The sequence below is a fragment of the Salmo trutta genome, unplaced genomic scaffold, assembly GCF_901001165.1.
Source record: "Salmo trutta unplaced genomic scaffold, fSalTru1.1, whole genome shotgun sequence".
Taxonomy (NCBI): domain Eukaryota; kingdom Metazoa; phylum Chordata; class Actinopteri; order Salmoniformes; family Salmonidae; genus Salmo; species Salmo trutta.
In genome coordinates, this window is record NW_021823237.1 from 1,707,972 (window position 1) to 1,733,120 (window position 25,149).

The 25,149-nt window shown below is 47.0% G+C and overlaps 1 protein-coding gene across 1 annotated transcript in view; it reads right to left on the reverse strand.

Annotated features, from left to right (window-relative positions):
- LOC115189787 (anoctamin-1) overlaps positions 1 to 25,149 on the reverse strand; it is a 115,106-nt gene that overhangs the window by 11,905 nt on the left and 78,052 nt on the right. The window contains exons 22-24 of the mRNA XM_029748304.1: positions 23,569 to 23,721; positions 23,414 to 23,466; positions 8,292 to 8,470 (exon numbers count right to left, since the gene is read on the reverse strand). Coding sequence (XP_029604164.1) covers positions 8,292 to 8,470; positions 23,414 to 23,466; positions 23,569 to 23,721 — 385 coding nt within the window. The remainder of the gene's footprint in view (positions 1 to 8,291; positions 8,471 to 23,413; positions 23,467 to 23,568; positions 23,722 to 25,149) is intronic.

The following is a 25,149-nucleotide window of genomic DNA, read 5'->3' on the forward strand; positions in this document are numbered from 1 at the left end:
TTAGCATGTCGTGGAGGTATGCTAACCTCCCCTGTAATTGTAATGGTGAGAGGTTAGCATGTCTTGGAGGTATGCTAACCTCCCCTGTAATTGTAATGGTGAGAGGTTAGCATGTCTTGGAGGTATGCTAACCTCCCCTGTAATTGTAATGGTGAGAGGTTAGCATGTCTTGGAGGTATGATAACCTCCCCTGTAATTGTAATGGTGAGAGATTAGCATGTCTTGGAGGTATGCTAACCTCCCCTGTAATTGTAATGGTGAGAGGTTAGCATGTCTTGGAGGTATGCTAACCTCCCCTGTTATTGTAATGGTGAGAGGTTAGCATGTCGTGGAGGTATGCTAACCTCCCCTGTTATTGTAATGGTGAGAGGTTAGCATGTCTTGGAGGTATGCTAACCTCCCCTGTAATTGTAATGGTGAGAGGTTAGCATGTCTTGGAGGTATGCTAACCTCCCCTGTTATTGTAATGGTGAGAGGTTAGCATGTCGTGGAGGTATGCTAACCTCCCCTGTTATTGTAATGGTGAGAGGTTAGCATGTCTTGGAGGTATGCTAACCTCCCCTGTAATTGTAATGGTGAGAGGTTAGCATGTCTTGGAGTTATGATCTTTGTGTCTTTCTCACTCGTAATTATTCACGATTCATTCAGGATTATCCATAATCAACGTAACGTCCACATTAATGTAGAAGTGTTTAGAAACATTTTCTATTCTTATTTACAATAAAAGTGACTCCAAAATGACACAATACATTATTTACCATACATTTCTAATTGGACACAAAATTATCTGGAATACAACAAAATCAAACAGCAAATGCATCCAACAAGTTTGTAAAGTCACAAGCTTGATATAATCATTGCGTGCTAGGAATATGGGACTTGAATACTAAACGTTTGACTACTTCAATACACATTAGTGAATTTGTCCTAATACTTTGTCTGTCATTTCTAAAACGGTTCCCCTGATGTGGATGAAAATACCCTCAAATTAAAGCTGACAGTCTACACTTTAACCTCATAGTCACTGTATCATTTTAAACTCAAAGTGCTGGAGTACAGAGCCAGAACAACCAAAACAGGTCACTGTCCCCATACTTCTGGAGATCACTGTATTTCCTCTAGATGAGTGCGTGACGGTACCAGAGGAAGTTTGACTGATTTCCACTAGTATCTCTGGGGAACGGAGCTCAAAGCAGCAAAATAAAACAAGGTTCAGCCCATTCCCACCCCTCCCTCCCTCCCCCCCCCCTCCCCCCCTCCCTCCCTCCCTCACACACACACACACGCACACGCACACGCACACGCACACACACACACACACACACACACACGCAGCCAATTTCCAAGCGAGCCCCTTTGCCAGAAAACGTGGTCCACGCCTGATAACATCCCCCCTCCTGATAAAGCCCCCAGCTTCTCTAGTTCCCCAGCCCAGTATGTTTAAGCAGAACCAGCAGAACCACAGTATGTGGTCCTGTGTGGCTCAGTTGGTAGAGCGTGTTGGTAGAGCATGTTGGTAGAGCGTGTTGGTAGAGCGTGTTGGTAGAGCGTGTTGGTAGAGCATGTTGGTAGAGCATGTTGGTAGAGCATGTTGGTAGAGCATGTTGGTAGAGCATGTTGGTAGAGCGTGTTGGTAGAGCGTGTTGGTAGAGCATGTTGGTAGAGCGTGTTGGTAGAGCGTGTTGGTAGAGCGTGTTGGTAGAGCATGTTGCTGGAGCGTGTTGGTAGAGCGTGTTGGTAGAGCGTGTTGGTAGAGCATGTTGCTGGAGCGTGTTGGTAGAGCGTGTTGGTAGAGCGTGTTCCTACAGCGTGTTGCTAGAGCATGTTGGTAGAGCACGTTGGTAGAGCATGTTGGTAGAGCGTGTTGCTAGAGCATGTTGGTAGAGCATGTTGGTAGAGCGTGTTGTTAGAGCATGTTGCTAGAGCATGTTGGTGGAGCATGTTGCTAGAGTATGTTGCTAGAGCATGTTGGTAGAGCGTGTTGGTAGAGCGTGTTGGTAGAGCGTGTTGGTAGAGCGTGTTGGTAGAGCGTGTTGGTAGAGCTTGTTGGTAGAGCATGTTGCTAGAGCGTGTTGGTAGAGCGTGTTGGTAGAGCGTGTTGGTAGAGCGTGTTGGTAGAGCGTGTTGGTAGAGCATGTTGGTAGAGCATGTTGCTAGAGCGTGTTGGTAGAGCATGTTGGTAGAGCATGTTGCTAGAGCGTGTTGGTAGAGCGTGTTGGTAGAGCTTGTTGGTAGAGCATGTTGCTAGAGCATGTTGGTAGAGCGTGTTGGTAGAGCGTGTTGGTAGAGCGTGTTGGTAGAGCGTGTTGGTAGAGCATGTTGGTAGAGCATGTTGGTAGAGCGTGTTGGTAGAGCATGTTGGTAGAGCATGTTGCTAGAGCGTGGACACAACTGTGGGAAGCATTGGAGTCAAGATGGACCAGCATCCCTGTGGAATGCTTTCGACACCTTGTAGAGTCCATGTCCCAACGAAATGAGGCTGTTCTGAGGGCTGAAGGGGGGGGAGCAACTCCATATGAGGAAGGGGTTCTTAATGTTTTGTCCACTCAGTCCACCCCCCCAGGAAGATAGCATCTCTCCCTCCATCCACCCTGCCCCCCCCCCCAGGAAGATGGCATCTCTCCCTCCATCCACCCTGCCCCCCCCCCCCAGGAAGATGGCATCTCTCCCTCCATCCACCCTGTCCCCCCCCAGGAAGATGGCATCTCTCCCTCCATCCACCCCCCCGGAAGATGGCATCTCTCCCTCCATCCACCCTGTCCCCCCCAGGAAGATGGCATCTCTCCCTCCATCCACCCCCCCCAGGAAGATGGCATCTCTCCCTCCATCCGTCCTGTCCCCACCCTGTCCCCCCCAGGAAGACGGCATCTCTCCCTCCATCTGTCCTGCCCCACCCAGCCCCACCCCCCCGAGGAAGACAATGATCTGTCCTTACTGAATAGTCTCTCTTTCTTTAATAAACATTTTCATTCATGACACAAATATAGTGTTTTCTGGGAATGGCTCATTAGTCACGCTTTAACACTGGAGGGACATTCCTGTAGTCTTAATAAAGTGACGTGTGTTTTAATAAACAGACGGTCTTAACAGTACCGTTACATAACAGAATCCCCAACAGACCTGCAGGGTCCCGGTCAGACAGACAGTAACAGCCTCTGTGTTGTGTTCGGAGGATTTTAACACCAACAGACCTGCAGGGTCCCGGTCAGACAGACAGTAACAGCCTCTGTGTTTGGTTTGAAGGATTTTAACACCAACAGACCTGTAGGGTCCCGGTCAAACAGACAGTAACAGCCTCTGTGTTGGGTTAGAAGGATTTTAACACCAACAGGGCCGTAGGGTTCTGCCTCTACGGTTATGTAACAGGAGTTCCTAACAGACCTGCAGGGTTATAGGGTTATGCCATTTAGCTAATGATTTAAAGACAGAGAGTTAGGAACATGGCTGTAGGAGTATTAGAGTTGGACATACACTCTTGTGTTAACTGGGCAAACAACACTGATGACTAGAGAGACAGGTAGAAGGAGAGAGAGGGGTAGCAGGAGAGAGAGAGAGCTAGCAGGAGAGAGAGAGGTAGCAGGAGAGAGAGAGGTAGAAGGAGAGAGAGGGGTAGCGGGAGAGAGAGGGGTAGCAGAGAGAGAGCTGGGGTAGCAGGAGGAGAGAGGGGGGTAGCAGGAGAGAGGCGAGGTACGAAGGAGATGAGAGGGGTAGCAGGAAGAGACTAGAGGGTAGGCGAGGTGAGAAGGAGAGGGGTGGTAGACAGGAGAGAGGAGAGGTTAGATGAGAGAGAGGGGTAGAGTGGTAGACAGGCGAGAGAGATGTTAGAAGGAGAGAGAGGGGTAGCATGGAGAGAGAGGGGTGTAGCAGGAGAGAGAGGGGTAGCAGGAGAGAGAGGTGAGTAAGAGTCGAGGAGAGAGGGGATAGCAGGAGGAGAGAGGGGTAACAGGAGGAGAGAGGGGTAGCAGGCCGAGAAGAGACGGTTAGCAGGAGACGAGAGACGTAGGGAGAGGGGTAGCAGGAGAGAGGGGGGGGTAGCAGGAGAGAGAGAGGTAGCAGGAGGAGAGAGAGGTAGCAGGAGTGAGAGGAGAGGCCGTAGCAGGAGATGAGAGGGGTTAGCAGGAGGAGAGAGAGGTAGCAGGAAGAGGACAGGTAGCAGGACGAGAGAGAGGTAGAAGAGAGAGCCAGGTAGCTAAGGCAGAAGATGAGAGGCCGGGGTAGCAGGAGAGAGAGAGGTAGAAGGAGAGAGACGGGTAGCAAGAGAGAGAGGGGTAGCAGGAGAGAGAGAGGTAGCAGGAGAGAGAGACGTAGGAGCAGAGAGAGACGTAGGAGCAGAGAGAGAGGTAGCAGGAGAGAGAGGGGTAGCAGGAGAGAGAGAGGTAGCAGGAGAGACAGGTAGCAGGAGAGAGAGGTAGCAGGAGAGAGAGGGGTAGCAGCATAGAGAGGTAGCAGGAGAGAGAGGTAGCAGGAGAGAGAAGTAGAAGGAGAGAGAGGGGTAGCAGGAGAGAGAGGGGTAGCAGCATAGAGAGGTAGCAGGAGAGAGAGGGGTAGCAGGAGAGAGAGGTGTAGCAGGAGAGAGAGAGAGCTAGCAGGAGAGAGAGGGGTAGCAGGAGAGAGAGAGAGCTAGCAGGAGAGAGAGAGGTAGCAGGAGAGAGAGAGGTAGAAGGAGAGAGAGGGGTAGCAGGAGAGAGAGGGGTAGCAGGAGAGAGAGGGGTAGCAGGAGAGAGAGGGGTAGAAGGAGAGAGAGGGGTAGCAGGAGAGAGAGAGGTAGCAGGAGAGAGGGGGGTAGCAGGAGAGAGAGGTGTAACAGGAGAGAGAGGGGTAGCAGGAGAGAGAGGGGTAGCAGGAGAGAGAGGGGTAGCAGGAGAGAGAGGGGTAGCAGGAGAGAGAGACGTAGCAGGAGAGAGAGGTAGCAGGAGAGAGAGACGTAGCAGGAGAGAGAGAGGTAGCAGGAGAGACAGGTAGCAGGAGAGACAGGTAGCAGGAGAGACAGGTAGCAGCATAGAGAGGTAGCAGGAGAGAGAGGGGTAGCAGCATAGAGAGGTAGCAGCATAGAGAGGTAGCAGGAGCGAGAGGTAGCAGGAGAGAGAGGTAGCAGGAGAGAGATAGGTAGCAGGAGAGAGAGGGGTAGCAGGAGAGAGAGGGGTAGCAGGAGAGAGAGGGGTAGCAGGAGAGAGAGGTAGCAGGAGAGAGAGGTAGAAGGAGAGAGAGAGGTAGCAGGAGAGAGAGGGGTAGCAGGACAGAAAGGTAGCAGGAGAGAGAGAGGTAGCAGGAGAAAGAGGTAGCAGGAGAGAGAGGGGTAGCAGGAGAGAGAGGTGTAGCAGGAGAGAGAGGTGTAGCAGGAGAGAGAGAGGTAGCAGGAGAGAGAGAGGTAGCAGGAGAGAGAGAGAGAGGTAGCAGGAGAGAGAGAGAGGTAGCAGGAGAGAGAGAGAGAGGTAGCAGGAGAGAGAGGGGTAGCAGCATAGAGAGGTAGCAGGAGAGAGGGGTAGCAGGAGAGAGAGGGGTAGCAGGAGAGAGAGGGGTAGCAGGAGAGAGAGGTAGCAGGAGAGAGAGGTAGAAGGAGAGAGAGAGGTAGCAGGAGAGAGATGTAGCAGGAGAGAGAGGTGTAGCAGGAGAGAGAGGGGTGGCAGGAGAGAGAGGGGTAGCAGCATAGAGAGGTAGCAGGAGAGAGAGATAGAAGGAGAGAGAGGGGTAGCAGGAGAGAGGGGTAGCATTATAGAGAGGTAGCAGGAGAGAGAGGGGTAGCAGGAGAGAGGGGTAGCATTATAGAGAGGTAGCAGGAGAGAGAGGGGTAGCAGGAGAGAGAAGTAGCAGACTGATTGACAGCTTGGCAGCACCATGGATCCTTAAGCACCAGACTATAATGTCAGTCCAACCTGTTACGTTCCCCAAGAAGAAAACCAATAATCGTCTCTCAAACAGAAGGGGGAACTAACGAAGAGCCACTGACAACAACCAAAACAGAAGGGGGAACTAACGAAGAGCCACTGACAACAAACAAAACAGAAGGGGGAACTAACGAAGAGCCACTGACAACAAACAAAACAGAAGGGGGAACTAACGAAGAGCCACTGACAACAACCAAAACAGAAGGGGGAACTAACGAAGAGCCACTGACAACAAACAAAACAGAAGGGGGAACTAACGAAGAGCCACTGACAACAAACAAAACAGAAGGGGGAACTAACGAAGAGCCACTGACAACAAACAAAACAAATCAGGTGGGGTTTTCGGACGGGTTCTGAAAGACACTCCAGGGGCTGTCCACTAGCAACAACAACTCGGACCTACAGGACACCCACCATGAGACCCACTAAATTTGCCCACTTAAAGGCCAACAAAAGACAAACCCACACCAAACTTCAAGACAGGAAGCAAACCAAAAAGTGAAGCAAAATGAAAAACAGGGAAGATCAGATAAAGGGTTGCTTTTTGGAAATCAAATAGGGAGAGTTAACTAAAGGAGTTAACCCTCCACATCTATCAAGACAACTAAAGGAGTTAACCCTCCACATCTATCAAGACAACTAAAGGAGTTAAACCCTCCACATCTATCAAGACAATTAAAGGAGTTAACCCTCCACATCTATCAAGACAACTAAAGGAGTTAACCCTCCACATCTATCAAGACAACTAAAGGTCTAGACCCTCCACATCTATCAAGACAACTAAAGGTCTAGACCCTCCACATCTATCAAGTCAACTAAAGGAGTTAACCCTCCACATCTATCAAGTCAACTAAAGGTGTTAACCCTCCACATCTATCCAGACAACTAAAGGAGTTAAACCCTCCACATCTATCAAGACAACTAAAGGAGTTAAACCCTCCACATCTATCCAGACAACTAAAGGTCTAGACCCTCCACATCTATCCAGACAACTAAAGGAGTTAAACCCTCCACATCTATCAAGACAACTAAAGGAGTTAACCCTCCACATCTATCCAGACAACTAAAGGTCTAGACCCTCCACATCTATCAAGACAACTAAAGGTCTAGACCCTCCACATCTATCAAGACAACTAAAGGAGTCGACCCTCCACATCTATCAAGACAACTAAAGGAGTTAAACCCTCCACATCTATCAAGACAACTAAAGGAGTTAAACCCTCCACATCTATCAAGACAACTAAAGGTCTAGACCCTCCACATCTATCAAGTCAACTAAAGGAGTTAACCCTCCACATCTATCCAGACAACTAAAGGTCTAGACCCTCCACATCTATCAAGACAACTAAAGGTCTAGACCCTCCACATCTATCAAGACAACTAAAGGTCTAGACCCTCCACATCTATCAAGACAACTAAAGGAGTTAAACCCTCCACATCTATCAAGACAACTAAAGGTCTAGACCCTCCACATCTATCAAGACAACTAAAGGAGTTAAACCCTCCACATCTATCAAGACAACTAAAGGTCTAGACCCTCCACATCTATCAAGTCAACTAAAGTTAACCCTCCACATCTATCAAGACAACTAAAGTTAACCCTCCACATCTATCAATACAACTAAAGGAGTTAACCCTCCACATCTATCCAGACAACTAAAGGAGTTAACCCTCCACATCTATCAAGTCAACTAAAGGAGTTAACCCTCCACATCTATCAAGACAACTAAAGGAGTTAACCCTCCACATCTATCAATACAACTAAAGGAGTTAACCCTCCACATCTATCAAGACAACTAAAGTTAACCCTCCACATCTATCAAGACAACTAAAGTTAACCCTCCACATCTATCAAGACAACTAAAGTTAACCCTCCACATCTATCAATACAACTAAAGGAGTTAGTTGACAACTAATCGGGGCGCCCACCGTACTAACGAGGTGACACCAATCAGGGCGCCCACCGTACTAACGAGGGTGACACCAATCAGGGCGCCCCACCGTACTAACGAGGTGACACCAATCAGGGCGCCCACCGTACTAACGAGGTGACACCAATCAGGGCGCCCACCGTACTAACGAGGTGACACCAATCAGGGCGCCCACCGTACTAACGAGGTGACACCAATCAGGGCGCCCACTGTACTACCAATCTCCTGACTACCAGCGGTCCTCTGCACGGAGGCTTCAACGGAAGGAGAGACGACAGCGTGTGTATGAGGCGTGGTACTAACCTGCAGACGGTGATCTCAGGGAGGGACGAGGAGGTGGGGGCGTTGCCAGGTCTGAGAGAGAGAGGTAGCAGGAGAGAGAGGTAGCAGGAGAGAGAGGTAGCAGGAGAGAGAGGTAGCAGGAGAGAGAGGTAGCAGGACAGACAACAGCGTGTGTATGAGGCGTGGTGCTAACCTGCACACGGTGATCTCAGGGAGGGATGAGGAAGTGGGGGCGTTGTCAGGTCGGAAGTTGGACACGTTGAAGTGAGACAGGGTGTGGTCTATGAAGCCGTGCATGGTGCCCGTCTGACTGTACATGTACTGGTACACCAGCCTGGGAATGAAGTCTGAGGTAAACGAGATCACAAACGCCTGGCGGAGAGAGAGAGAGAGGGGGAGAGAGAGAGAGGGGGAGACAGAGAGAGAGAGAGAGAGACGGAGAGAGAGAGAGATGAGAGAGGAACAGAGAGAGGAGAGAGAGAGAGAGGAGAGAGAGGAAAGAGATGAAAGAGAGAGAAGAGAGAGAGAGAGAGTAGGAGAGACGAGAGAGAGAGAAGAGAGAGAGGAGAAAGATGAGATGAGAGACAGAGAGAGAGAGAAAGAGAAAGAGAGAGAGCGAGAGACAGAGAGAGAGAAAGAGAGAGAGAGAGCACATTAAAAAAGGGGAGACTGTGAGATTGACATTTAGGAGCTTTTTCTACTTACCCAGAATTAGACAAACTCATGGATGCCATTTTTATGTCTCAGCGTGATCGCAAAGTTGTGTCTGTCTCAATGGCACTCACAGACACTACAACGACACAGATACAACGCTGGGATCTCTATACAGCTCTATGCAACGTTGTGATCTCTATACAGCTCTATGCAACGTTGGGATCTCTATACAGCTCTATGCAACGTCGGGATCTCTATACAGCTCTATGCAACGTTGGGATCTCTATACAGCTCTATGCAACGTTGGGATCTCTATACAGCTCTATGCAACGTTGGGATCTCTATACAGCTCTATGCAACGTTGGGATCTCTATACAGCTCTATGCAACGTTGGGATCTCTATACAGCTCTATGCAACAACAATACTTTAATTAACTAGGCAAGTCAGTTCAGAATATTTTTTTTTTTTACAATGACAGCCTACCCCGGCCAAACCCTAACGACGCTGGGCCAATTGTCCTATGGGACTCCCAATCACGGCCGGTTGTGATACAACCTGGAATCGAACCAGGGTCTGTAGTGACACCTTTAGCACTGAGATGCAGTGCCTTAGACCGCTGTGCCACTCGGGAGCCTCGGGACAAAATGAGGAAGTGGATAGAATCTCTTTTTTTTTATAATTACCAGTAAAATGTTCGACTTTATAAAATATTGATTACTATGTATAGCTTTGTAAGACTATAAATGACCAATCACCCAGCTTTGGAGTAGTTAGATGGTCCATTTCCCTGCTTTTGAGAGGAGACTTCCAGCAATTGTGCTAAGCTAACGAGATGCTAACTTCAATGATCTCCAAACTGCATGCAGAGAAATGAAAATGGTATCCATGAGTCCATCGGACTCTGGGTAAGTAGAAAAACAACCTCAATGTCGAGATCTCACAGTATCCCTTTTAAGTAGCCTGTTAGCATGTAGCCTGTTTGGCATGTAGCCTGTTGACATGTAGCCTGTATCCTGTGAGCATTTAAGCCTGTTAGCAGGTTAGCTTCTTAGCCTGTTAGCATGTAGCCTGTTTGGCATGTAGCCTGTTTGGCATGTAGCCTGTTTGGCATTTAAGCCTGTTGACATGTAGCCTGTATCCTGTGAGCATTTAAGCCTGTTAGCATGTAGCCTGTTAGCCTGAAAGCATGTAGCCTGCTAGCCAGGTTAGTGGCAGCATCATTGCTGGAAGTCTCCTCTCAAAAGCAGGGAAATGGACCTTCTACACCTGCATTGCTTGCTGTTTGGGGTTTTAGGCTGGGTTTCTGTACAGCACTTTGAGATATCAGCTGATGTAAGAAGGGCTATATAAATACATTTGATTTGATTTGATTGCTACAGAGCCACAAGTAGCCAACCCAGTCACTAACACCTCTGTATTAAAAAGCCTGGAATATCATTTACATTTTACATTTTAGTCATTTAGCAGACGCTCTTATCCAGAGCGACTTACAGTAGTGAATACATACATTTCATTTCATGCATTTAAAAAAAAAAAAATTTGTACTGGCCCCCCGTGGGAATCGAACCCACAACCCTGGCGTTGCACACACCATGCTCTACCAGCTGAGCCACAGGGAAGGCTATCATCACCATGACAACGTCCACACCACTGTAACATGTTTACAGCGACAGGAACATCATCTCCATGACAACCTCGGTCATAATGAAAACTAACTCCAGAGAATCCAGATGGGTTCTGTCAGGGGTCATCATGTGTGTGTGTATATATAGCCTGCTAGCACGTATCCTGATAGCATTTAAGCCTGCTAGCACGTATCCTGATAGCATTTAAGCCTGTTAGCATGTAGCCTGATAGCATTTCAGCCTGTTAGCATGTAGCCTGATAGCATTTAAGCCTGTTAGCCGTGTTAGTCTACCTGGGAACCACCTACACACTCGCTCACAGGCCACATGCTAACAGGTTTAAATGCTATCAAGATACATGCTAACAGGCTATATATACACACACATATATATGTGTGTGTGGTGTGTGGAGGTGGTTCCCAGGGAGAAGCTGGTCCCTGAAGGCAGATAGTGTCTTATGGTCTCTCCCTGACGTGACCATATAAATCTGCTCTATATTAAACTGCCAGGGGCTTACAGCCCATGACATCACACACTGTTGTTTTAAAGGTTTACAGCAGCAAAAACAATCCACATAAAGCCAACATTATTCTGACTGAATATCACTCCGGTCTCCATTACTACACATTATCTCATCACGTCAAACAGAGAGACATTAGAGGACATTATCTCATCACGTCAAACAGAGAGACATATTACAGAGGACATTATTTACATTTTTACATTTACATTTTAGTCATTTAGCAGACGCTCTTATCCAGAGCGACTTACAGTAGTGAATGCATACATTTCATACAATTTCATACATTTTTTTTTTTTCCTGTGCTGGCCCCCTGTGGGAATCGAACCCACAACCCTGGTGATGCAAACACCATGCTCTACCAACTGAGCTACAGGGAAGGCTATCTCATCACGTCAAACAGAGAGACATTTACAGAGGACATTATCTCATCACGTCAAACAGAGAGACATTAGAGGACATTATCTCATCACGTCAAACAGAGAGACATTTACAGAGGACATTATCTCATCACGTCAAACAGAGAGACATTAGAGGACATTATCTCATCACGTCAAACAGAGAGACATTTACAGAGGACATTATCTCATCACGTCAAACAGAGAGACATATTACAGAGGACATTATCTCATCACGTCAAACAGAGAGACATATTACAGAGGACATTATCTCATCACGTCAAACAGAGAGACAGAGGACATTATCTCATCACGTCAAACAGAGAGACATATTACAGAGGACATTATCTCATCACGTCAAACAGAGAGACATTTACAGAGGACATTATCTCATCACGTCAAACAGAGAGACATTAGAGGACATTATCTCATCACGTCAAACAGAGAGACATTACAGAGGACATTATCTCATCACGTGAGACATATTACAGAGGACATTATCTCATCACGACAAAACAGAGAGACATATTACAGAGGACATTATCTCATCACGTCAAACAGAGAGACATATTACAGAGGACATTATCTCATCACGTTAAACAGAGAGACATTTACAGAAGACATTATCTCATCACGTTAAACAGAGAGACATATTAGAGGACATTATCTCATCACGTCAAACAGAGAGACAGAGGACATTATCTCATCACGTCAAACAGAGAGACATATTACAGAGGACATTATCTCATCACGTCAAACAGAGAGACATATTACAGAGGACATTATCTCATCACGTCAAACAGAGAGACATATTACAGAGGACATTATCTCATCACGTCAAACAGAGAGACAGAGGACATTATCTCATCACGTCAAACAGAGAGACATATTACAGAGGACATTATCTCATCACGTCAAACAGAGAGACATTTACAGAGGACATTATCTCATCACGTCAAACAGAGAGACATTAGAGGACATTATCTCATCACGTCAAACAGAGAGACATTACAGAGGACATTATCTCATCACGTGAGACATATTACAGAGGACATTATCTCATCACGACAAAACAGAGAGACATATTACAGAGGACATTATCTCATCACGTCAAACAGAGAGACATATTACAGAGGACATTATCTCATCACGTTAAACAGAGAGACATTTACAGAAGACATTATCTCATCACGTTAAACAGAGAGACATATTAGAGGACATTATCTCATCACGTCAAACAGAGAGACATTTACAGAGGACATTATCTCATCACGTCAAACAGAGAGACATATTACAGAGGACATTACCTAATCACGTCAAACAGAGAGACATATTACAGAGGACATTATCTCATCACGTCAAACAGAGAGACATATTACAGAGGACATTATCTCATCACGTCAAACAGAGAGACATTAGAGGACATTATCTCATCACGTCAAACAGAGAGACATTACAGAGGACATTATCTCATCACGTGAGACATATTACAGAGGACATTATCTCATCACGACAAAACAGAGAGACATATTACAGAGGACATTATCTCATCACGTCAAACAGAGAGACATATTACAGAGGACATTATCTCATCACGTTAAACAGAGAGACATTTACAGAAGACATTATCTCATCACGTTAAACAGAGAGACATATTAGAGGACATTATCTCATCACGTCAAACAGAGAGACATTTACAGAGGACATTATCTCATCACGTCAAACAGAGAGACATATTACAGAGGACATTACCTAATCACGTCAAACAGAGAGACATATTACAGAGGACATTATCTCATCACGTCAAACAGAGAGACATATTACAGAGGACATTATCTCATCACGTCAAACAGAGAGACATTACAGAGGACATTACCTCATCACGTCAAACAGAGAGACATTACAGAGGACATTATCTCATCACGTCAAACAGAGAGACATTAGAGGACATTATCTCATCACGTCAAACAGAGAGACATTACAGAGGACATTATCTCATCACGTGAGACATATTACAGAGGACATTATGACAAAACAGAGAGACATATTACAGAGGACATTATCTCATCACGTCAAACAGAGAGACATATTACAGAGGACATTATCTCATCACGTTAAACAGAGAGACATTTACAGAGGACATTATCTCATCACGTTAAACAGAGAAACATATTAGAGGACATTATCTCATCACGTCAAACAGAGAGACATTTACAGAGGACATTATCTCATCACGTCAAACAGAGAGACATATTACAGAGGACATTACCTCATCACGTCAAACAGAGAGACATATTACAGAGGACATTATCTCATCACGTCAAACAGAGAGACATTTACAGAGGACATTATCTCATCACGTCAAACAGAGAGACATATTACAGAGGACATTATCTCATCACGTCAAACAGAGAGACATTAGAGGACATTATCTCACCACGTCAAACAGAGAGACATATTACAGAGGACATTATCTCATCACATCAAACAGAGAGACAGTTACAGAGGACATTATCTCATCACGTCAAACAGAGAGACATATTACAGAGGACATTATCTCATCACGTCAAACAGAGAGACATATTAGAGAGGACATTATCTCATCACGTCAAACAGAGAGACAGAGGACATTATCTCACCACGTCAAAACAGAGAGACATTTACAGAGGACATTATCTCATCACGTCAAACAGAGAGACATTTACAGAGGACATTATCTCATCCCATCAAACAGAGAGACAGTTACAGAGGACATTATCTCATCACGTCAAACAGAGAGACAGAGGACATTATCTCATCACGTCAAACAGAGAGACAGTTACAGAGGACATTACCTCATCCCGTCAAACAGAGAGACATTTTAGAGGATGTTATCTCGTGTAGCACTAAATATTTGGGGGGATTATCTGGTTGATCCATTTACAAGATGATTTGAGGATGATGTCTGGCTGGATCAGGATCTAGGATGAGCAACACCCTAAAAGGCTCTGAAAAGCAGCCGGTTCTCTCTGGCCCCGTGCCGTCACTGGGCTTTAAGATAGGTATTAAGTTCTAAGAGCCTAGTGAACCTTCTGTCAGGCTGCAGAATGTTCCCCAGGCTGCAGAACGTTCGCATGGCTGCAGAACGTTCGCATGGCTGCAGAACGTTCGCATGGCTGCAGAACGTTCGCATGGCTGCAGAACGTTCACATGGCTGCAGAACGTTCCCCTGGCTGCAGAACGTTCACATGGCTGCAGAACGTTCACATGGCTGCAGAACGTTCACATGGCTGCAGAACGTTCACATGGCTGCAGAACGTTCACATGGCAGCAGAACGTTCACATGGCTGCAGAACGTTCACATGGCTGCCGAACGTTCACATGGCTGCCCAACGTTCACATGGCTGCCGAACGTTCACCAGGCTGCAGAACGTTCACCAGGCTGCAGAACGTTCACATGGCTGCAGAACGTTCACCAGGCTGCAGAATGTTCACCAGGCTGCAGAACGTTCACCAGGCTGCAGAACGTTCACCAGGCTGCAGAACGTTCACCAGGCTGCAGAACGTTCACCAGCCTCTTAGCACATCCCATCTGGCTTATAGACTACTGCCACTCTGTTGGCATAACTTTTGAGAATTGCGACACTTCTTGGAAGCAAAAGATGCTCTACAGAGACGGACTCCACCCGAACCATCTAGTAGCCTGGAGCCTCTCTTCACATTTCAAGGCCGCGTTAAGATATTGACTAAGAGAGACAGTCCAAGCACCGCTCCTGAGTGGCGCAGCGGTCTAAGGCACTGCATCTCAGTGCTAAAAGCATCACTACAGACCCTGGTTCGATCCTGGGCTGTATCACAACCGGACGTGATCGGGAGTCCCATAGGGAGGCGCACAATTGGTCCAGCATCGTCTGGGTTAGGGGAGGGTTTGGCCGGGGTAGGCCGCCATTGTAAAATAAGAATTTGTTCTTAAAACTGACTTGCCTAGTTAAAAAAAGGTTACATAAAATAAATTATAAACTGCTCAGGTAATACCTCTCATACTTTCTAAGCATTATTGTCGAACTGTGGTCTGTACTGCCAGGGTTGTTGTCAGTTGTAATCGTTTATCCATTCGTTTGAACTCAACTCTTAGATCTGGTATTGTTAGCTGAAAAGAGAAGCCCACTGTGGTCTGCTCACCCAGAGCTATTAGTTAAAATGCTGCATTTGTTTGGGGGAGAAATGTATCCATACCTGTTATAGGGTTCTACCATCCTCCCTCGGCTAAGCTTTGGTTTGGGGGGGTCCTCCCTCGGCTAAGCTTTGGTTTGGGGGGGTCCTCCCTCGGCTAAGCTTTGGTTTGGGGGGGTCCTCCCTCGGCTAAGCTTTGGTTTGGGGGGTCCTCCCTAGGCTAAGCTTTGGTTTGGGGGTCCTCCCTAAGCTAAGCTTTGGTTTGGGGGTCCTCCCTAAGCTAAGCTTTGGTTTGGGGGTCCTCCCTAAGCTAAGCTTTGGTTTGGGGGGTCCTCCCTAGGCTAAGCTTTGGTTTGGGGGTCCTCCCTAAGCTAAGCTTTGGTTTGGGGGGTCCTCCCTAAGCTAAGCTTTGGTTTGGGGGGGTCCTCCCTAGGCTAAGCTTTGGTTTGGGGGGTCCTCCCTCGGCTAAGCTTTGGTTTGGGGGGGTCCTCCCTCGGCTAAGCTTTGGTTTGGGGGGTCCTCCCTCGGCTAAGCTTTGGTTTGGGGGGTCCTCCCTAAGCTAAGCTTTGGTTTGGGGGGGTCCTCCCTCGGCTAAGCTTTGGTTTGGGGGGTCCTCCCTAAGCTAAGCTTTGGTTTGGGGGGGTCCTCCCTCGGCTAAGCTTTGGTTTGGGGGGTCCTCCCTAGGCTAAGCTTTGGTTTGGGGGGTCCTCCCTCAGGCTAAGCTTTGGTTTGGGGGGTCCTCCCTGGGCTAAGCTTTGGTTTGGGGGGGTCCTCCCTCGGCTAAGCTTTGGTTTGGGGGGGTCCTCCCTCGGCTAAGCTTTGGTTTGGGGGGTCCTCCCTCAGGCTAAGCTTTTGGGAACTCGAGGAGTTAAAACGTTTGTTGTCTTCTTTTATTACATCAGAAGTTATTATCCTGGGTGACATCAATTAATGATTGGGAAATGCAGGCTTCAGACAATCTAAAAGACGTGTGTAATAATCTAAACCTAACCCAGCAGGTGACCCAGCACTACAGATCCTTTAAAGTCAACTCTGATTGATCTTATTTTAACCAATAAACCAGAGGAATATTCATTAGATATTAGTGACCGTTGCCCAGTCGTTTGTGTTAGAGATGTGATAATACCAAAATCGAAGCCTCGTGTCGTCACAAAGAGGAACTTTAAAATCTTCAGTCAACTGGCTTTTTTTTTTTTACATGATCTTTATTTTAGTGATCTTGATTGTATCTCTGCCGTCCATGAACCTGATTTAGCTTTCAGCCTTTTGGCAGATGTCTTCAATACTTTTGTGGATAATTATGCTCCCTTCAAGATATTAAAGGGTGAACAGTAGATCGAATGCCTGGTACTCTCCGGAATTATGAGAAGTTATTCATACAAGAGATGGTGCTTGGGTCAAGGCCAGGAACACACGTTTAGTCCTGGACTAGCAAGCTTTCAAGCAACTGGGGAATCATTGTGTAAGACAAAATCAGAAAGGCTAAATCTGATTATTATGTAACCGCTCCTGCGGATTGTAATGGAAACCCGGCTAAATTCTGGAAAACTGTCAAATCCCTGAAGGGGTTTGTTCTCCTCTGTGCCACAACAAATGAATTCAGAGGGTCATGAATGAATGCAGGGTAAGGAAACGATGCTCCTTAGCCTTAAGATGCTTTGGGGAAGCCGGGCCCTGGTCAATTTCACCCTCCCAATAATATACCATGATTAGTTTTATTGATTGGTAAAAATGTCTCCACTGTAAAGCACCAGGCAGCTACTGGCTATATGTGGCTTTACACAACAGGGACTAAGTTCCTCATTTTATGTTCCCCCCACTGCCAAATAAGCTTTTGGTTGCGCCCGGTGTCCAGAAGCAGCTGGCCCGTTCGTGGTAAGCGCAGCAGGAAGAAACCACAGATTAAAATATCCATTAGAAATGTAGAAAGATGGGAGATCTAAAGATGCAACAACTATCATGGGTTGCTGATATGACAAGGATAATCAACAACTACCATGGGTTGTTAGGGGAGATCTAAAGATGCAACAACTATCATGGGTTGTTAGGGGAGATCTAAAGATGCAACAACTATCATGGGTTGTTAGGGGAGATCTAAAGATACAACAACTATCATGGGTTGTTAGGGAAGATCTAAAGATGCAACAACTATCATGGGTTGTTAGGGGAGATCTAAAGATGCAACAACTATCATGGGTTGCTGATATGACCAGGATTGTGTATTTGGCTGCTGGACTATGAAAGAAAGTTGATTTGAAAACCAATAGAACAGGACAGCTCATATTAGGAAGTCTTCATATAACAATGACCTCCATGTTTCTCTGGTGGGATTTTGGCTATAAGCTAATTTGAGGAACGTAACACATGCCTCATAATACGAAGTAAAACGTCCAGGTTTCAAACAATTAAGGAGCAGGAAAAATATAGCGATGCTAACAACAGGCCTAACCGTCTTCTGGTAGATGGAAAGGCTTCCCTAAAAACCTTCTCTATTAAATGTTAACTACAAAGTAGCCTATGCCTACCTGGCAGAATGATATCAGGATTATTTACATCAATCCAGTGGCTATTGGTTTATCAAACTCCATCTCATGTGCTACAGAAACACAGCTAACCAAACCTAACCGTGTCCTCACCCACCTGGACCAGAGGAATGCATTTGTGATGAGCTACAGAAACACAGCTAACCAAACCTAGCCGTGCCCTCAAAGCATGCGCAGACCAGCTGGCTGTTGTGTTTTCAGAACATTTTCACTCCCTCTAGCTCAGGCTGTTATCTCCACCTGCTTCCAGATGTCCACTATCGTCCCGCTGCCCAAGAAAAGGAAAGTAACTGACTGACTACTGAGCAGTAACACTCACTTCCTTCATCATGAAGTGCTTAGAGAGGCTAGTCAGGGACCACATCACCTCTTCCCTCCGACACACTCCCCCCTCTCCACTTCACCTCCTCCCTCCCCATCTCACCTCCTCCCTCCCTGACACACTCCACCCTCTCCACTTCACCTCCTCCCTCCCCAACACACTCCCCCTCCTCCCTCCCTGACACACTCCACCCTCTCCACTTCACCTCCTCCCTCCCTGGCACACTCCACCCTCTCCACTTCACCTCCTCCCTCCCCCTCTCCACTTCACCTCCTCCCTCCCCAACACACTCCACCCTCTCCACTTCACCTCCTCCCTCCCTGGCACACTCTACCCTCTCCACTTCACCTCCTCCCTCCCCCTCTCCACTTCACCTCCTCCCTCCCCAACACACTCCACCCTCTCCACTTCACCTCCTCCCTCCCCATCTCACCTCCTCCCTCCCTGACACACTCCACCCTCTCCACTTCACCTCCTCCCTCCCCAACACACTCTACCCTCTCCACTTCACCTCCTCCCTCCCCCTCTCCACTTCACCTCCTCCCTCCCTCCCTGACACACTCCCCCTCTCCATCTCACCTCCTCCCTCCCTGGCACACTCCACCCTCTCCACTTCACCTCCTCCCTCCCTCCCCTCCACACTCCACCCTCTCCAATTCACCTACTGCCCTGAATAAGGCTGATGGAAAAGATCAGAATGTTTACCTTCAAATGTTGATAAACTATTGTTTCTTCACATTTTAAGCGCAGCAATGTGCACACGGCGGTAGACCTGGAACAGTGCAAATATTCCAACATGCAATTTGTGGAAAACACTGTTCTAAAATGCACATGTGGAAATATCCATTAGACTGTAGACTGCAGCTGGCCCGTTCGTGGAAATATCCATTAGACTGTAGACTGCAGCTGGCCCGTTCGTGGTAAGCGCAGCAGGAAGAAACCACGTTACAGATGGAAATGTCCATTAGAAATGTAGAAAGATGGGAGATCTAAAGATACAACAACTATCATGGGTTGCTGATATGACCAGGATAATGTCTTCGGCTGCTGTACAATGAAAGAAAGTTGATTTGGAAACTAATAGAACATGATAGAAATGCTGGTATTTGTATTTATTATGGATCCCCATTAGCTCCTGCCAAAGCAGCAGCTACTCTTCCTGGGGTCCAGCAACATTAAGGCAGTTTATACCATTTTAAGACATTACAATACATTAACAGATTTCACAACACACTGTGTGCCCTCAGGCCCCTACCGGTTTCAATGGCATCAGAGGAAGTGTTTCTAAAAATCATTCCCTCAACATTTCTATGGTCTTATTTGGCTAGGTTATTTTGAAACAAGGTAGGACATGCCTCATAAAATGACAAACTCCAGGTTTTAAACAATTAAGTTTATGGTTAAATCTTTTCAAAATATGGACTGCCTCCACTCAGATTGTGCCTGAGTATGTCAACAGGATCGAGCTTTTAGAAGTTAATGGTAACAATCCTACATTATATTTGTCAAACATGACTGGCGTTTAGCCTGTTTTTATGTATTTAAACGTTTGTTTACATTTTCTGCCTCATGTCAGCACTAGTGTGGACATATCACATAAGCTACACTTTGAGATCTAGGCTAATTGGGCTCCCGAGTGAGAAGATGGCGCCAGAAGAAAATGGCAGAAGTTTTACGGTCTCCCAACCAACTGTGTTATTATGTATTTTTTCTCGTGTTATTTTTTTATTTATTTTGTACATAATGTTTCTGCAAACGTATTTTACGGCAAAAAAAGAGCTTCTGGATATCTGGACAGCGATCACTCACCTCGGATTAGACAAAGATTTTTTCTTCAACAAGCAGGACGCACAGGATGTACTTCAGACACACGACAAGGCCGACATCCCCGTTAGAGAAAGAGACGCAGGTATAGAGGACACAGGGCGGGGTGCCTCGTAAGGATCCGCCGACTGCGAGTGGGAAATCTGCCTTTACCAACAATATTACTCGCAAACGTGCAATCATTATACAAAAATTAGACGAGGTACGATCACGAATATCCTACCAACGGGACATCAAAAACTGTAACATCTTATGTTTCACCGAATCGTGGCTGAATGTCGACATGGATAATATTCAGCTGGCGGGATATACGCTGCACCGGCTAGATAAAACAGCACACTCCGGGTAAGACGAGGGGGGAGATCTGTGTACATTTGTAAACAACAGCTGGTGCACGAAATCTAAGGAAGTCTCTAGATTTTGCTCGCCTGAGGTAGAGTATCTCATGATAAGCTGTAGACCACACAATTTGCCAAGAGAGTTTTCATCTATATTTTTCGTGGCTGTTTATTTACCACCACAGGTGGAAGCTGGCACTAAGACCGCATTCAGTCAGCTGTATAAGGAAATAAGTAAACAGGAAAAAGCCCACCCAGAGGCGGCACTCCTAGCAGCCGGGGTCTTTAATGCAGGAAAACTGAAATCAGTCTTACCTCATTTCTATCAGCATGTTAAATGTGCAACCAGAGGGGGAAAAGCAACTCGGGACCACCTTTACATTTACGTCATTTAGCAGACGCTCTTATCCAGAGCGACTTACAAATTGGTGCATTCACCTTATGATATCCAGTGGAACAACCACTTTACAATAGTACATCTATATCTTTTTGGGGGGGAGGGTGGGGGGGGTTAGAAGGATTACTATATCCTCCACACAGAGATGCATACAAAGCTCTCCCCCGCCCTCCATTTGGCAAATCTGACCATAATTCTATCCTCCTGATTCCTGCTTACAAGTAAATATTAAAGCAGGAAGCACCAGTTACTCAGTCAATAGGAAGTGAGCAGATGAAGCAGATGCTAAGCTACAGGACTGTTTTGCACAGACTGGAATATGTTCTGGGATTCTTCCGATGGCATTGAGGAATACACCACATCAGTCACAGGCTTTATCAATAAGTGCATTGATGACGCCGTCCCCACAGTGACTGTACGTACATACCCCAACCAGAAACCATGGATTACAGGCAACATCCGCACTGAACTAAAGGGTAGAACTACTGCCTTCAAGGAGCGTGACTCTAACCCGGACGCTTATAAGAAATCCCGCTATGACGCCATCAAACAGGCAAAGCGTCAATACAAGACTATGATTGAATCGTACTACACCGGCTCCGATGCTCGTCAGATGTGGCAGGGCTGGCAAACTATTAGAGACTACAAAGGGAAGCACAGCCGAGAGCTGCCCAATGACACGAACCTACCAGACGAGCTAAATCACTTCTATGCTCGCTTCGAGGCAAGCAACACTGAGGCATGCATGAGAGCATCAGCTGTTCTGGACGACTGTGTGATCACGCTCTCCGTAGCTGACGTGAGTAAGACCTTTAAACAGGTCAACATTCACAAGGCAGCTGGGCCAGACGGATTACCAGGAAGGGATACCAACCTCTCCCTCAACGTGATCAAGACAAAGGAGATGATTGTGGACTACAGGAAAAGGAGGACCGAGCACGCCCCCATTCTCATCAGTAGGGCTGTAGTGGAGCAGGTTGAGAGCTTCAAATTCCTTGGTGTCCACATCACCAACAAACTAACATGGTCCAAGCACACCAAGACAGTTGTGAAGAGGGCACGACAAAACCTATTCCCCGTCAGGAGACTGAAAATATTTGTATGGGTCCTCAGATCCTCAAAAGGTTCTACAGCTGCAACATCGAGAGCATCCTGACTGGTTGTATCACTGCCTGGTGTGGCAACTGCTCGGCCTCTGAACTCAAGGCACTACAGAGGGTAGTGCGTACGGCCCAGTACATCACTGGAGCCAAGCTTTCTGCCATCCAGGACCTCCACACCAGGCGGTGTCAAAGGAAGGCCCTAAAAATTTTCAAAGACTCCAGCCACCTCAGTCATAAACTGTTCTCTCTGCTACTGCATGGTAAGCGGTACCGGAGCACCAAGTCTAGGACCAAGAGGCTTCTAAATAGCTTCTACCCCCAAGCCATAAGACTCCTGAACCCCTAATCAAATGGCTACCCAGACTATGCATTGTGTCCCGCCACCCCAACCCCCGACTCCAAAATAAAAGGCGGCGTAATAGAGGTTGTTGTGTGGGATACTTGACGAGACTACGTCGGCAGTGAATAAACTCTCCGTTCTATTGGCCAACGTGCAATCACAGGAGAATAAACTGGATGAGCTCCTTTCTAGACTATCCTATCAACGTGATATGAAGAACATCCAATGTTTCTCCGAGACGTGGCTGAACAAGTACACAGTCAATACAAATCTAGCTGTTTCTTTCTATACAAATCGGCAGGTCAGAATGGCAGCGTCGCGTAAACTCAAGGCGGTTGTGTGTGTCTCTTCGTTAGAAGGAAACACATTGTCTAGAAGGAAACTGCAAGTAAGCATTTAGTTGGACGATATATACCATATGTATCCAGTACATATGACTAATAAAACTTGAAACTCTATGGGCTGGTTGGCAAGCAAACATATCTGCACACAATAATACCAGAGACAATCTCAACATGTAACGTATCTAGCCAGCTGTTAAATCGCCTAAACAAACTGCCCTACCAATTTAGGAGTCTACAATCTCAGCACATCCAACCCGCAGATTAATGTGCCTGGCAGAGTGGAGTCTGACATCCCACCATGCAATGCACCCTGGACTGAAGAGGCAGACCAATAGGAGACATTGTGGTGGGCTCTCCTCTTAGAGCGACACATTTCTCCAGGTAGGAACATCACAAACATATCATCACCCCGGCCCCATTGGAGAGAAGAGTTACGACATCAGTCAGTATTGAAATCTGACATGTATGATAGACGTTTTCACCATCTAAAGGTCATATTCCTATTAACTTCCAGTGTAGTGACTATCACAGGGCTACTTCCTACCGGACGGATTTCTGCCTGCTTGAACGGCATCAGCTCAGATACACATGAAAACCTTAAATGACCCCTGGGAAATGATAGAAAATCACTAAGGAGATGCACAAAAATAATATAACATTCAAAATGGGTGAATATTTCCTTTATCGCACCAGTGTGCAAAAATACACAGTGTGTTCTCAGAATGTGTGTGTGCGCGCCAATGTTAACACTTACATTGATAATGACAGAGAACTTTCCCATTCCACTCAGGATGTTGTACCAGATTCCTACAGAGAGAGAGAGAGAGAACAGAGTTGTGAGAGAAGAGTGGAGGGGTGTGGATCTGTGTGTGTGGACACGTGTGCGTCTTGGCGAAGAGGGCGTGTTACCGATGTCTTTGGCTTGGACAGCGTCCGGTCGTCGCAGCTCGGTGACGAACTTCTTGGCGTCGAGGCGGATCTCGATCACGTTGTTGAGGAGAGCGAAGAGAGGAGCCAGAGGGAACGACGCCACAAACAGAGACACAAAACCAAACTGGATAACTGGGGAGAGAACACACACACACAAAACCAAACTGGATAACTGGGGAGAGAACACACACACACAAAACCAAACTGGATAACTGGGGAGAGAACACACACACACAAAGTGTTAGTTGAGAGGAACAACCTGAGGAAGCGTCTGGAACAAGTCATTATCTTATCTGGTAGTCCTCTGCAACACACCAACAAACAGCTGGAGGGCAGGGTGTTCCAGACATACACCAGCTGATGATAAACACACCAAAAACATCCCTGAGTTCAGGACCAAGCAGGGGACCCACCCTGAGTTCAGGACCCACCCTGAGTTCAGGACCCACCCTGAGTTCAGGACCTAGCAGGGGACCCACCCTGAGTTCAGGACCCACCCTGAGTTCAGGACCTAGCAGGGGACCCACCCTGAGTTCAGGACCCACCCTGAGATCAGGACCTAGCAGGGGACCCACCCTGAGTTCAGGACCCACCCTGAGTTCAGGACCCACCCTGAGTTCAGGACCTAGCAGGGGACCCACCCTGAGTTCAGGACCTAGCAGGGGACCCACCCTGAGTTCAGGACCCACCCTGAGTTCAGGACCTAGCAGGGGACCCACCCTGAGTTCAGGACCTAGCAGGGGACCCACCCTGAGTTCAGGACCCACCCTGAGTTCAGGACCTAGCAGGGGACCCACCCTGAGTTCAGGACCTGGCAGGGGACCCACCCTGAGTTCAGGACCCACCCTGAGTTCAGGACCTAGCAGGAGACCCACCCTGAGTTCAGGACCTAGCAGGGGACCCACCCTGAGTTCAGGACCTAGCAGGAGACCCACCCTGAGTTCAGGACCTAGCAGGAGACCCACCCTGAGTTCAGGACCTAGCAGGGGACCCACCCTGAGTTCAGGACCCACCCTGAGTTCAGGACCTAGCAGGAGACCCACCCTGAGTTCAGGACCTAGCAGGGGACCCACCCTGAGTTCAGGACCTAGCAGGGGACCCACCCTGAGTTCAGGACCTAGCAGGGGACCCACCCTGAGTTCAGGACCTAGCAGGAGACCCACCCTGAGTTCAGGACCTAGCAGGGGACCCACCCTGAGACTAGAATAGAGTAGAGTAGTACTTTATTGGTCACAACTTAGGAAATTGTTTTATCGCTTAACATCAATAAATTCAAAGCACACAGAAACCCATAGGAAACAGAGTTACAGTGCATTTGCAAAGTATTGAGACCCCTTGACTTTTTTCCACAATTTGTGAGGTTACAGACTTTCTCAAAAATCCTCATCAACCAACACACAATACCCCATAATGACATCACAATACCCCATAATGACATCACAATACTCCATAATGACATCACAATACCCCATAATGACAAAGCGAAAACAGGTTTTTAGAAATATTTGCACATTTATAAAAATTAAAACATAAATATCTTATTTACATACAGTTGAAGTC